Here is a 14,289-nt window from a genome sequence, read left to right as displayed (position 1 = left end):
TCGGCATCCTCGCCCTCATCGTCACCTCCATCCTCAGGCTGCAGGACGAGGATGCCGGTGCCGACCGCAGGGCCAGGGCTTCAGCCGCCGTCGTACTGGAAGCCCCGTTCCTCGTCTGAATTAGCTCTCGCGTTCTGTGTGTATGTGGGAGAAAATTGGGGGAAATGCAGATAATTTTCAATTAGATTTGAAAAGGAAGATAAGATGTATCATCCTCGTCATGCCGGTGGTGATTGTGTAATATGCAGCTCTTTCCAAGTAGATTTGGGAAGATTCTCTCGTCTGTACTAGTCGTCCTGTTCATCATGTACCGCCACTCCGCCAGTCCCGTGATCCCGTCACAGTCCCAGACTCCCAGCTCCAATTTTGAGTGCAAGATTCAGGCCAACAGATTTTCAAAAAGAAGCTTGTTCGATCGTGCAGGGTTCTCTACAGATGGTCACATTATTGTACAAGAGGAACAGCATAAAATACTAGCGCGAACACTGAAAACATTCTCGAAAGAACAAGTATGGCAAGAAATGCGGCTCGATTGTCCTCATTCACAGCTCGTCATCCTTGCGGTGCGTCTTGTCCTTGCCGTCGGCTGCCGCGCCGGTGACCTTGTCCTTCACCTCCCCGAGCTTCTCCTTGGTAGCGTCGACGGCCTCCCACGCCTTCTCCTTCATCTTCTCGTATCCCTCGTTGGCCTTCCCCTTGGCCGCCTCCGCTGTCTCCCACGCGTCGTCCTTGGCGGACTCCGTCTTCTCCAACACGGCGTCCTTGGCCGCCCCTGCCTTCTCCCCGACCGTTCCCTTGGCCGCCTCCTTGGCGTCCGCTGCCTTGCCGCTCACCTGACTCCCCGTCTCTGCACACACAACTCAACCGCGCGCACCAGTGTCAGACTCGTCAGTCGTCACTGGACGACCACACTGGAACAGAAAATGGACACCACGGCGTACGCGAGAGCACGCAACGCATACGTACCGGAGGCGGTGTGCTGGACGGTCTCGCGCGCGGCCTCCTCGTCAGCGTCGTGCTTGAGCCCCAGCCCCTCGGAGATCTTGTCCAGGCCGAGCCCCTCGGAGAGCTTGTCCTTGGCCCACCCCGTCCACGACTCTTCATCCTTGCCCGGCGCCGCCTCCGCGCCGTCCTGCGTCGTCTTCGCCGCCACGGCCGCGGACGCCGCCAGCGCAAGCAGCACCAGCAGCGCGGGCGCCGCCAGCCTCTTCAACCGTGACATGACCGCCATTGAATTAGTATGCGCAGCTGCTCGTGTGCTTTGCGTGACTTGAATGGATTGCGAAGGAGTCGGTAGGAGTGATCGGGTTTGGGTTTCTCTGTGGCGCGGGGTTTTATGGGGAGGTAGGGGTCGGACGCGTGTACGGGTTGGTGCGAGCGAGGCCGGTGGCGCGGCGGCGGGTGGCACGTCCTCTTCGTCTTGTCGGCACGCACGTAGCCATCAGTAGCGGGGGGAGGTGATCGCTCTGGATGGCAAGCTGCTTCGTCTAGTCGGCACGCACGCAGCCATCGGTAGGGGTGGAGGTCATCGCTCTGGATGGCAAGCTGCAATCTAAGTCACTTCGGCGGGAGCAACTAGTTAACTAGCGCTCCTTCGAAAGCCTCGCAACGATTAGTGTCACTTGACGCGTTCTCAGCCATTCGCCACGTGTCGCGCTCTGGACGCTCCCTTCGAATTTTATTTTTTTATTTTTCCACACATGTTTTCGGCTTTTTAAACGAATTTTTTGGGGGTTTTTCGACGTTTTGGTTTTCCCCCGGTCTTTCTTAGCTTTTCGATTAAAAAAAATTAAAAAAAAATTTGCGCGAAAAAACGCGTTTTCTTTTTTTTTCTTTCGCAAAAGTCACGGTTTTTCTTCCGTGAGAGGCACGGTTGTGCTTTATCGAGAGTCACGGCCGTGCCTTTCGGAAACGAAAAAAACGCGATTTTTTTTCTTTTGTGAGAGTCACGGTTTTTCTTCCATGAGAGGCACGGTTGTGCTTTTGTGAGAGTCACGGCCGTGCCTCTCGGAAAGGGAAAAACAAAACGTGTTTTCTTCTTTTTTTTCTTTCGTGAGAGTCACGGTTTTGCTTCCGCGAGAGGCATGGTTGTGCTTACGCGAAAGTCACGGCCGTGCCTCTCGAAAAGGGGAAAAATACGCGTTTTTTTGTTTTTTTTCTTTCAGAGAGTCACGGTTTTGCTTCCGCGAGAGGCACGGTTGTGCTTTCGCGAGAGTCACGGTCGTGCCTCTCGAAAACGAAAAAAAAACGCGTTTTTTATTTTTTTTTCTTTCACGAGAGTCACGGTTTTGCTTCCACGAGAGACACGGTTGTGATTTCGTGAGAGGCACGGGCGTGCCTCTTTCGGAAAGAAAAAAACCGTGCTCCTGGTTTGGTTTTTTCGGCCAATTTTTTTCGCCCGGTATTTTTTGTGAAAAAAGGTTCATCAAAACCTATCAACATGGGATCTAGTTTTGAAAATCTCGACGCGAGGAATGCAATGGTGAAAACGGTACGACATTTGGACGCACGATTTAAGAGATAAAATGTTTTGAATAAACGGATCTACGAAAAAAGGGAAAAGTCCCAGGTTGCGACAAGTGGCGCGCTGCATGTGCGCCACTTGTCGCAATCTGGAAAAGTGAAGTGTTCTTTGCAACAAATACTCTTTAATTACTGATTTCGTGCTTCGGCACTCGAAATGATTTGTGACGCAAAGTGGGCTTTTGATCCTCTTGAGGAGTCAGCCACTTCAGGCCCACCCAACAGCGCACCGGATTAAACTCAACCTCGTCAAAGAAAAAGTTTAGTTTTTTCCCTTAAATTTTAAACAAAACAGGTTGATTTTTTCTAAACATAGACGCGTCTCGAAAGACCCAGAGCACTTTATTAAGCGTAAACAGTAGTATGTACAAAAGTACACAAAAGAAAGGAAAAAAAGCACGCAGCGATTCAGCTCCCGAGCTCACCTCCTCCCAAGCGTGAACAGTATAAAATCAAAAGAAATAGCAAACAAATTCATAAAAAAATGATTTTTTTTTTGTAATGCAAGATGCTCGAGTGCATGATGCCCGTGCCAAATTTGATGATGTTTGGACATCTGAGTAGCTCTCAGAAAAAAAATCAGGCTAGTGAGAAATTTCAAAAAAACGCACTGTTTGGACACGATTTTATCTTTTTTTGCCACGAGCACCTCAGATGTTCGAATTTCGAACTCCACAAAATTTTGCCCGAACATCACGCATTTAAGTATCTTGGTTGACAAAAAAAATCAGATTTTCTTTTAATTTTTCTAGTATTTTTTTTGAATTTACTGTTTGCCGAGATCAGATGAGCCTCGGCTCAGAATTGAATATTACGCCTGTCCCAGACTTTAACAGAGAGGACCCCATGAGTCCTAAAGCTACGTCACCACAGCGACAACCACACTGTTGCCGGGAACGAATCATTTGGGACGATGTAGCCTCCATAGCGCTACTTCCGGCGGAGGAGCTCATCCGGAGGAGACCCCATGGATACTGTGTTTGAGGGAGAGAAGATCGAACACACTTTGCATTGATCAGGAGAGTTACACTTATACATGAGTGAGCAGAGGGCGCGAGCCCACGATGGTGATCATGGCCGGGCCATGCCTCGAGGAGGTGATAGTGGGTGCTGACTCTGAAAACTGCACACACGCACACTCTCACGCTCTACTGTAGAGGAATACAGGTACAAATACATGAGGTTTAACACCCCCCGCAGTCGTGACGTCCCTAGGGGCGACGCAAAGACTGGACCGAAAGTTGTGAAACACATCGGTGGGCAGTCCCTTCGTCATCACGTCGGCGAACTGCTGGCGCGTGGGAATGTGGAGCATGCCGAAGTCACCGATCCCGACGCGCTCTTGGCAGAAATGAATGTCTGGCTCCACATGCTTGGTGCGCCGGTGATGAATGGGGTTGCTGGAGAGGTACATGGCGGAGATGTTGTCACAGTAGACCAGCGTGGCAGTGGTGACCGCGCAGCGAAGCTCGCCTGGGAGTTGGCGTACGCATTCGGCCACAACATTGGCCACGCCACGGTATTCTGCCTCCGCACTGGAGCGGGAGACAGCGGCCTGGCGCTTCGAAGACCAGGAGACCAGCGTGTCACCGAGGCAGACGCAGTAGCCGGAGGTCGAGCATCGCGTGTCGGGGCAGCCGGCCCAATCAGCGTCGGTGTAGACCCAGAGATCCAATGTCGAGGATGCACGAAGATGTAATCCGAGCGAGGCTGAGCTGCGCATGTACCGGAGCGCACGCTTGATCAGCGCCAGGTGACACTCGCGCGGATCATGCATGTGCAGGCAGATCTGCTGGACGACGTAGGCGAGCTCGGGTCGCATCACCGAGAGGTACTGGAGCGCACCGGCGAGGCTGCGGTAGGCGGTCGAGTCGTCGATGCGCTGTCCCGTGGCAGAAGGGAGCTTGGCCTTGGTGTCGACGGGCGTCGGAGCAAGCTTGCGGTTGTCCATGTTAGCCCGCTCAAGGATGTCCTCGGCATACTGTTCTTGAGATAGGAAGAAGCCGGCGGCCGAGCGCGTGACTCGTATGCCCAGGAAGTAGTGGAGATCTCCGAGGTCCTTCATGGCGAACTCAGTGGTGAGCCCGGCGACGATGTGACGAAGAAGCGCTGCGGAGGATGTCGTGAGGATGATATCATCCACATAGAGCAGAAGGTACGCGGCGCCCTCCCCGCGGTTGAGCGTGAACAACGAGGTGTCCGAGCGCGTCGATGTGAAGCCTAGGGTGGCGAGGAAGCCGGCGAAGCAGAGAAACCACGCGCGCGGCGCCTGTTTCAAGCTGTAGAGGGACTTGGACAGGCGGCAGACGTGATCGGGCTTGGCTTCATCAACGAAGTCGGCGGGTTGTAAGCAGTACACTTCTTCCTCCAAGTGGCCATGGAGAAAGGTATTTCTCACATCGAGTTGATGGACAGGCCAGTTGGGCGAGGCGGCAAGGGTGAGGACAGTGTGAATGGTGGCAAGCTTGACGACCGGAGAGAAAGTTTCCCCGTAGTCGACGCCGGCGTGCTGGTTGAAGCCGCGGACAACCCACCACACTTTGTAGCTCTCGAGTGTGCCGTTGGCTCGTGTCTTGTGACGGAAAATCCACTTTTCGGTGATGATTTTTGCGCGTGCGGCCGCGGGACGAGCTCCCAAGTCCGGTTGCTAGTGAGGGTGGTGAACTCTTCACGCATGGCGGCGAGCCAGTTGGCGTCACGAAGGGCACTACGGACCGAGCGAGGAACCGAAGAGATGTCAGCGGTGGGAGCAGTGGCGGTCACGCAGACATAATCAACAACATACTTGGGATTGGGGCGGAAGACGCCAGCGCGGACGCGGGTGATCATCCTTCGCGGTGGTGTGGGATGAGAGGGAGAAGGAGAGCCAGGCGGGCTGGCAGAGGAGCGCGCGGGCGCGACGTTTGAATGTGAGGCGTCCGATGAGGATCCAACGGTCGCGTTCGAACGGGTGGAGTGGGAAACACATGCGCGCGAAGGGTTTGAACTAAGCGCGTTGGATGAAGATCCAGCGGTCCCGTTTGAATCGAGGGTGGTCGCGTGATCGGGGCAGTTGCTTTGGGGAGGGGAGGTGGGAGCCTGCGCAGTAGTGGGCACATCGTCGGAGTAAGTGCGCCCCGACAGTGCGTGGACAGGTGCAGGGACGAGTCATGGGGGAGGCGTTGCCGGAGGTGGTGGGAGGCACGGAGCGGCAAACGGAAAAGTGAACTCGTCGAAGCGAATGTGGGGGGAGGTGAGCACACGCCAGGAAGTGGGGTCAACGAGGTTATTGAACTCGCGCCCATTTTTGGTCTGGAGAGCGAGGATGGGGTGCTCGAACTGAGTCTGGACGTAGGCATAAAATTCAGAGAGAACGCAAATAACTTCAGATTTGTGGCGAAGAGGGAATGTCCAAACATAATGAGTGCAGCTATCAATTACAACCAGATACTATTCAAAGCCTGAGATGCTAACAATGGGAGAGGTCTATACATCTAGATGAAGTAACTAGAAAGGAAAGTAGCTAGGCGTCGTGCTGGTGGAGAACGGCAGTCGCGTATGCTTGCCAAGGCGACAGTCGGTGCAGGAGTGGGGAGTGGACAGTGTGCAGCTGAACGGGAAATGATGCAGGGCACGGCGAAGTTCCTCCTCGCCGGGGTGCCCAAGACGGCTGTGCCACAGCTCCATGGTTGCAACACCATCAAAGTAACTGGCACGGGGGACGGCAGGGTTGCAGCACACCAGGTATAGATCGCCAGTTGAATCACACTGAAGGATCACCTGGCGGGTGCGGATATCCTTGACGGAAAAGCCAAAAGCATCAAATTCAACAGAAACAAGGTTGTCGCGAGTAAGACGACGAACTGAGAGGAGATTAGTGATGCTGGAGCGAGAGAGAAGGACGTTGTGTAGCTCGAGAGAGGAGTTGTTAGCAATCAGCGAGACGCGCCCGGTGTGCGTGATTGGCATGCGGCCGCCATTGCCGACGATAATGTCATGAGGAGGGAAGGAAGGACAGAGGGAATGGAGATTACCAAGGTTTGATGTCATGTGTGAAGATGCCCCGGAGTCCATGTACCAGTCCCAGGTACTCCAGGGCGGCGGCGGGGACGTGTGCGCGGCTTGAATCGCCGTCTGCAGCCCACCCATGTCCCATGGATGTAGCGGCAGGTGCGCCATGATGGAGATGGCGCCCGGCGAGCCGTAGGTGAAGCCGGGGAGGATGGAGGGGTCGGCGCCATAAGTTGATGGTGGCGGCGCCGTGCTGGAGCTCGCGCCCGGCGCACCGTAGGTGAAGAACCCATGTTGCTGTGGAACGCGAGGCCAGGGGCCGAGCACGCCGGCACCGGGCGCACGCCACGGCATGGCCCAGGCCTGCACCATGCCGGTCCAGGAGTTGGCACCCGGGGCCTGACCTGGCAGGGGAGCCGAACGTGGGACAGGCGGTGGTGGAGACGAAGAAGACAACGCCCCCTGATACGTCTCCAACGTATCTATAATTTATGAAGTATTCATGTTGTTATTTTATCATTCTTGGGTGTTTTACAATCATTTTATAGCAACTTTATATCATTTTTTGGGAACTAACCTATTGACCCAGTGCCCAGTGCGAGTTGTTGTTTATTGCTTGTTTTTTACATCACAGGAAATCAATATCAAACAGAGTCCAAACAACGCAAAACTTTTTGGAGATTTTTTTTGGGCCAGAAGACATCCATTGGGCCAGAGCTGCACCTGGGGGTGTGCCCCGAGGGGGGCACAACCCACCAGGGCGCGCCAGGGCCCTCTAGCGCGCCCAAGTGGGTTGTGCCCACCTCGGTGACCTCCCGCACCCCTTCTTTGCACTATAAATTCCCAAATATTCCGAAACCCTTCGGGGTAGACCTAGATCAGAAGTTCCACCGCCGCAAGGCTCTGTAGCCACCGAAAACCAATCTAGACCTCGTTTGGGCACCCTGCCGGAGGTGGAGATCATCACCGGTGGCCATCTTCATCATCCTGGCGGCCACCACGATGAGGAGGGAGTAGTCCACCGTCGGGGCTGAGGGTTTGTACCAGTAGCTATGTGTTTAATCTCTCTCTCTCTCTCTCTCTCTCGTGATCTTGAGATGTCTTGATCTTGATAGATCATGGGCTTTTTAACATAGATGGATCGTGTGATGTTTGTCCCCTCTCTACTCTTGTTATGATGAATTGAATCTTTACCCTTTGAAGTTTTGTCTTGTCGGATTGAATGTTCAGATCTGAGGACACTTGATATATGTCTTGCAGTTGAATACTTGAGGTGACAAATGGGGTATCATATTGATTCACTTGATATGTGTCTTGGCATTCAACTCGTGGATTCCCGCGGTGATATTGGGGTAATCTATGTATAGGGGTTGATACACGTTCTTATTATCTTTTCTCCGATAGAAGCTTTGGTGTCTCTTGTAGTTCTTTGTGTGGATTGAGTATTATGAATATGAATTGGATTTGGTGTTATTCTAGTACGAACTCTTGATTAGATCGATCGGGAAGAATAGCTTGCGTTATTCTAGTACGAACTCTAGGATAGATTGATCGAAAAGAATAGCTTTGAGATGGTTTCGTACCCTACAAACAATTTCTATCTTTTGTTTTCTGCTAATAGGATCTCGGGAGTGATTCTTTAATGCACGTTGAGGGATAATCATATGATCCAACTATGTTAGCATTGTTGGGAGATTGCACTAGCGGAAGTACAGACCCTAGGCCTCATTTTTAAGCATTGCAATACCGTTTGTGCTCACTTTGTTACTTCCTACCTTGCTGCTTTTTATTGTTCGCACTACAAAAACCAATATCTACTATCCATACTACACTTTTATTACCATCTCTTCGCCAAACTAGTGCACCTATACAATTTACCATTGTATTTGGTGTGTTGGGGACACAAGAGACTTTTTGTTATTTGGTTGCAGGGTTGCTCGAGAGAGACCATGTTCATCCTACACCTCCCACAGATTGATAAACTTAGGTCATCCACTTGAGGGAAAATGCTACTGTCCTACAAAACTCTGCACTTGGAGGCCCAACACGAGTCTACAAGAATAAAGTTGCGTAGTAGACATCAAGCTCTGTTCTTGCGCCGTTGCCGGGGAGGTGAGTGTTTGAAGGTATATATTTAGATCTTGCAATTGAATCTTTTAGTTTCTTGTTTTATCACTACTTTGGTTTATAAAAAGAAAACTACAAAAAAATGGGATTAAGGTTGCATCATATTATTGATCATCTTTATGATATCTTTCTTGAAAATGATGGATCGGAAAATTATGCTCAATTGATAGAAGAATAATTTAATAAAATGATTGGAATGAATGATGAGCATGATTGCAATGTTGTTAGTATGAATTCTATGAATATCCAAAATGCTAATGGTGATTGCACGAGTCATGACAAAAATGTTTCTTATAAGCATGTAACTTTTTGTAGAGTGAATTGGGAGTGCCTTTGCACACCAAGAAGGGAATATAGATTTTGTAAGAAGCAAAAATATTTAGAAACGAAAAGTTTGCAAGAGAGGCTAGATGATTGTGCTGAAAGATTTAATTTTTTCTGCCATCCTTGTGAACTTTGCAATGGACATGGTCATTTAAATCTTCAATGCAGATTCTTTCATGATCAAATCGTGTCCAAAAATTGTGATAACTTGATTACCCTTGAGCATCATAAAGGGCTTAGCCTTCTTTTGGGGTATGAAGAAATGAAATGTATAACTAAGGGTATTCCAAAATTTAATCTCAAGATATTTCTTGATTTTGATCTAGAGGAAATTTATATGTTTTTTGCGGTAAATTGCATTGATAATCCTGATATTGCCAAGTATCTAAAGACAGGAAAACAAATAGCATATGAAGAGAGTACTGATGAAAGGGAAAATGTTTCCCAATACCCTCCTAGTGTTTATTATGATGAATCAGGTAACGAGGAGGAGCTTCCTATCCAATCAATCTCTTCAACAAGGAGCATGGAAAAATTTATTAAACCCACACATGATGTGGTGAAGAAGAAGAAGAAAAGAAGAAAGAAGGGAGGTAAAACAGTATCTCTCACAAATAATGTTGCTCCTATCACCATTGTGCCTCATGAAAGTGAATCAAATATGTTGATGGAGGATGATGATATTGAGTATGATTTTGTGATACCTACTACTTGTTGCAATGATTATGATTGGGAGGATAATGATGCTTCTTATAATCTTGAAAATCTTTTTAGCACTTGCTTGGAAGAATATGATAATAATGTTTGCTATATCGTTGGTGCTATCCATACTATTAACAATGAGAGTGATTATGCTTATGATATGCAAAGCCACAAGCTTGGGGATGCTATGCTTGATGAGTATGATATGTTTGAAGATTTATTTGCTGGAAATAATGCTTGTCCTAAGCTTGGGTATGCTTTGCTTAATGAATATGATCCTTTGATTCCTTCTACTTTCGATAAGAAAATTTATTATGATGATAGCATGCATCCTATTTATGATGATTACATTGATGAAAGTGGGTTTGGAAGTGTGTGAACTCTAGGTAGTAGAGATCCCACTATTTTGGAGGGTGTTGAATCTTATTACAATATTAATGAAAGTGCATTTGGAGAGGTCATGACTTTATTTAATGATACATCCACTATTTTGGAAGAGGTTTCAATTGACTATGAAAATAAAGTTGCTATCTATGATGATTATTATGATGACATGTATACCATAAAGAGTAATAAATTTCCTATGCTTGTGCGTCATGAAAAGAGTGTTGTATGTGATAGTTATATTGTTGAATCCACTCATGATGCCTCTGAAAATTATTATGTGAGAGGAACTTTTGCTCTTACATATCTCAATAATATCAAGTTTCTTCTCTATGTGTTGATTGTTTTGAAGTTTTACTTGTTTTGCCTTCCTATGCTAGTTGGTTCTTGTTTTAATTGGTTTGCTTGCTCACAAAATCCCTATGCATAGGAAGTGGATTATACTTAGATGTGCTTGAGATGTGTTTCATGATGCTCTCTTCATGTTTCAATTCTTATCCGTTATGCGAGCATCATTGAAATCATCATGCCTAGCTAAAAGGCATTAAAGAAAACCGCTTGTTGGGAGACAACCCAACACTTTTACCCACTATTTTGTGTGTTCACATGATTAAGTTAGTGTAGTAATCATGTTTTATTGCTTTTGTTTCAATAAAGTGCCAAGTAAGGCCTTTGGGGTCATGTTGGGTGATAGTTGCTTTGATCTTGCTGAAAAATAGAAACTTTTGCGCTCACGCAAATAATCACCATTTTTAACAGGAGAGTGCTTTTGAGTTGATTCTTTCTGCAGAATATTAATATAGAAATTTCTCACGTGGTGCTAAGTTTTCACAATTTTTATAGTAGAAGTATGGCCAGAGTACAGATTACTACATACTATTCTGTTTTTGACAGAATCTGTTTGCAATGCATAGTTTGCTTGTTTGCTAGTTTCTATGGCTTATATTGATCAATATAAATTGTGGAAATGATATGCTACAGTAGGCATTGTGTGCAAACAATTATGAATCTTGTCTTTGACAGTACCAAAGTGAAGTGGTTTGCTCTTTATCATACTAACCTATCTCACGAAGTTCCGTTAAGTTTTGTGTGATTGAAGTTTTCAAGTTTTGGGTGAGACGTCGATATGAGGAGAATAAGGAGTGACAAGACCCTAAGCTTGGGGATTCCCAAGGCACCCCAAGGTAATATTCAAGTAATATCCAAGCTACAAAGCTTGGGGATGCCCCGGAAGGCATCCCCTCTTTCGTCTCCAACATTATCGATAACCTCACTTGGAGCTATGTTTTCATTCGTCACATGATATGTGTTTTACTTGGAGCGTAAATTTATTTTGTTAGGATTTGCTTGCTGTTATTTGGAATAATGTTTTACATCTTTATTTTCAATAAAAATGTCAAGGATAGCCCTCACCATGCTTATTTTGCAAGTATACATGTTGCTGTCTCACAGAAAGTTTACCGCTGTTGCAAAAATTCCCTAGAAATGTGAGAATGTGATAAAAGGTTGAAACTTTTTGCAAAATAAGATCTGGTAAATGTTCTACAGTGTGTTAAATTTTCATAACCTTTGGAGTTGAATAAGTATGGATACTCTTGCATTCATTACAGGCTGTACTGTTTTGGCAGATTGCTGTTATGTTTGCATATGTTTACTTGTTTAATGATTATATTTGAGGATATGAGTATTAAATATGCAGAGACATTTAGTATGAAATGTTGAATAATAATTTTAGTGATTTGCTACAGTACAAAATGATAAGGTTTTTGCATTGGTTTATACTAACGTACCTCACGTGTTCTTGTTGAGTTTTGTGTGGATGAAGCTTTCAGTATTAGGTAAACCTTGATATGAGAGGAATTAACGAGACACAAAAGCTCAATCTTGGGGATGCCCAAGGCATCCCAAGTTAATATTTCAAGAAGTCTCAAGCATCTAAGCTTGGTGATGCCCCGGTAGGCATCCCACCTTTCTTCTTCAACAATCACCGGTTAGTATCGGTTGAGCCTAAGTTTTTGCTTCTTCACATGATGTGTGCTATTCTTGGAATGTCATTTTATTTTGTTTTGCTTGCTGTTTCAGTAAAGTACTTAGATCTGAAACTTTTTGAATAAATAGAGTCCTCAAATAATTGCCAGGGAGACTAAATAAGCGACATTCACATCCCGTCAACGAAGCTCTTCTCTATATCATTTACTCTTGTGCTTCACTTATATCCTATGAGTAAATTGTTGAATAAATTTAATGTCATGAAGTTGAAATCATATCATGCCTAGTGGTAGCTTCACGTTGCGTTTATAAATTGAAATATTTTGAGGCTTGACAATCACAATATTGGTCATACAAGCAATTCACGAATAATTAGTATAAGGAAGAGAACTTTCACATGCAAATACACTATCGTGGAAATATTTTGTGATTGTGAGCCCCCATCAAAATATTATATACCAAAATTGTTGACGTTTGACAAGGAAGACAACGTAATGATTTATGTTTGTTCATATTCACATAGAAGTTATATTGTCATAGATCCTTCAACATGTGGTGCTTGCCTCCTATCTTTGCTAGCCAAAAATTCCTCACTAAGTAGAGATACTAATTGTGCATCCAAAAACCCTTAAACCCAAATCTTATTTTTTAAGTGTCCACCATACCTACCTATGGATTGAGCAAGATCCTTCAAGTAAGTTGTCATCGGTGCAATAAGGCAATAAAAATTGCTTCTAAAAATGTTAGATCTCTTAGTGTAAGAGAAAATTGGGGTTGTACAAACTTATGATGGCAAAGCAATAAAAGTGATGGACTGCATAATATAGGTTGCTATCATAAGGGGCAATATAACGTGACGTTCTTTTGCACTAAGGGATTGAGGATACAAACAAATAAGTGCATGACAACCGCTGCTTCCCTCTGCAAAGGGCTTGTCTTTTACTTTTCAGTATTTACTTTTATGCAAAGAGTCAAAGTTTTTCTCTCTATTCCTTTTTATTTTTCTCTTTTGGCAAGCATCATGTGGTGAGGAAAGACATAGGCACATATGTCCAGTTGAATATGGGTAGCATGAGTTATTATTGTTGACATCACCCTTGAGGTGAATACGTTGGGAGGCAAAACAATAAGCCCCTATCTTTCTATGTGTCCGGTTGAAACGTTTTGCTCATGTTTATGCGGTGAGTGTTAGCAATCATAGAAGACTATATGATGGTTGAGTATGTGGACCTCTTACTTAAACTCTATTGAATAAGTTGAATTGCAATTGCTTGGTGACTGAGAACATAGGTTGTTGAGTTTCAAGAGACACTACTAGGGAAAAGGCTAGCAGCAGCGCAGGTTCTAGGTATAGCAGTAGAGCGGGTTCGGCGCTACAGCTAATCTGTAGCAGCAGCGCGTGTCAGCCCGCGCTACTGTTATACAAACGTAGCAGCAGCGAGCTATGTGAAAGCTCGCTACCGCTAATAGCTCTAGCGCGCTTTGTTGAGCCGCGCTACTGCCAGTTGCACGCTGCTGCTAACTTTTCTCCACTCACTACTGCTAATTTTATTAGTTTTTGATTTTTTTTCTGCATATTTGTTTCGTAATTGAACAGGCTTTATACAAGAATCTTTAGCACATACAAATGTATCATCATACACATACAAATGGCTGCGAGACCACAAATGTAATCATAGCATATACATAAAAATAGTCTCATCATAATCATCATCCAACACAAAGTGGTCTCTCGTCATCATCTCGAAAATAGTGATACATGCAAGTCTCAAAATACTTGCAACTACAATGTCATCCATCTAAACAATGATATACGTGAGAAGTGCTATCACTATGAGTGATAGCGGAACTATGCAGTACATGAGGCGACGGTTATGAGGCCTCTCTCACGCTAGCCTGAACCTCAAGTAACTAACTTGTGCTTCTTGTCTACTTTTGAAGCCTTTATGGCTGGTGCCCGAGACCCCCTCCACTTGCGCTTGACACTCATACACTCGTAGAAAACAGGGCTTTGGTCACAGGGCAATATTCATATTAGTCTCGGTTCAGTCACGAACCGGGACTAATGTGAGCATTGGTCCCGGTTCGTGCGGCTAAGGCATTAGTCCCGGTTCACCTGAGCCCTTTAGTCCCGGTTTAAGACACGAACCGAGACTAAAGGGTGCGATGCCCTTTAGTCCCGGTTTGTGTCTCAAACCGTGACTAAAGATTAGACCTTTAGTCCCGGTTTGAGACACGAACCGGGACTAA

General features: G+C 46.2%; 1 protein-coding gene across 1 annotated transcript; it reads right to left on the bottom strand.

Moving 5' to 3' along the window:
• Window positions 1-402: 402 nt before the first annotated feature.
• On the bottom strand, window positions 403-1,294 carry LOC119332079 (late embryogenesis abundant protein D-29-like). Its single transcript, XM_037605254.1, has 2 exons — window positions 967-1,294; window positions 403-847 (listed from the first exon to the last, which is right to left on the bottom strand). The coding sequence occupies exons 1-2, from the start codon at window positions 1,229-1,231 to the stop codon at window positions 543-545; spliced, it is 570 nt and encodes a 189-aa protein (XP_037461151.1). The 5' UTR covers window positions 1,232-1,294; the 3' UTR covers window positions 403-542.
• Between the last annotated feature and the right edge of the window lie 12,995 nt (window positions 1,295-14,289).

This window comes from Triticum dicoccoides, chromosome 7A, assembly GCF_002162155.2.
Source record: "Triticum dicoccoides isolate Atlit2015 ecotype Zavitan chromosome 7A, WEW_v2.0, whole genome shotgun sequence".
NCBI lineage: Eukaryota > Viridiplantae > Streptophyta > Magnoliopsida > Poales > Poaceae > Triticum > Triticum dicoccoides.
Note: the sequence above shows the minus strand (reverse complement) of the source record. Positions and strands in the feature narration are given on the sequence as shown.

Excerpts from the sequence above, each read along its gene's own strand:
- LOC119332079 (XM_037605254.1), bottom strand. The coding sequence starts at position 1,231 with ATGGCGGTCATGTCACGGTTGAAGAGGCTGGCGGCGCCCGCGCTGCTG. Across the intron at positions 848-966 it reads CGTCCAGCACACCGCCTCCG|AGACGGGGAGTCAGGTGAGC; the intron begins GTACGTATGCGT and ends TTGTGTGTGCAG.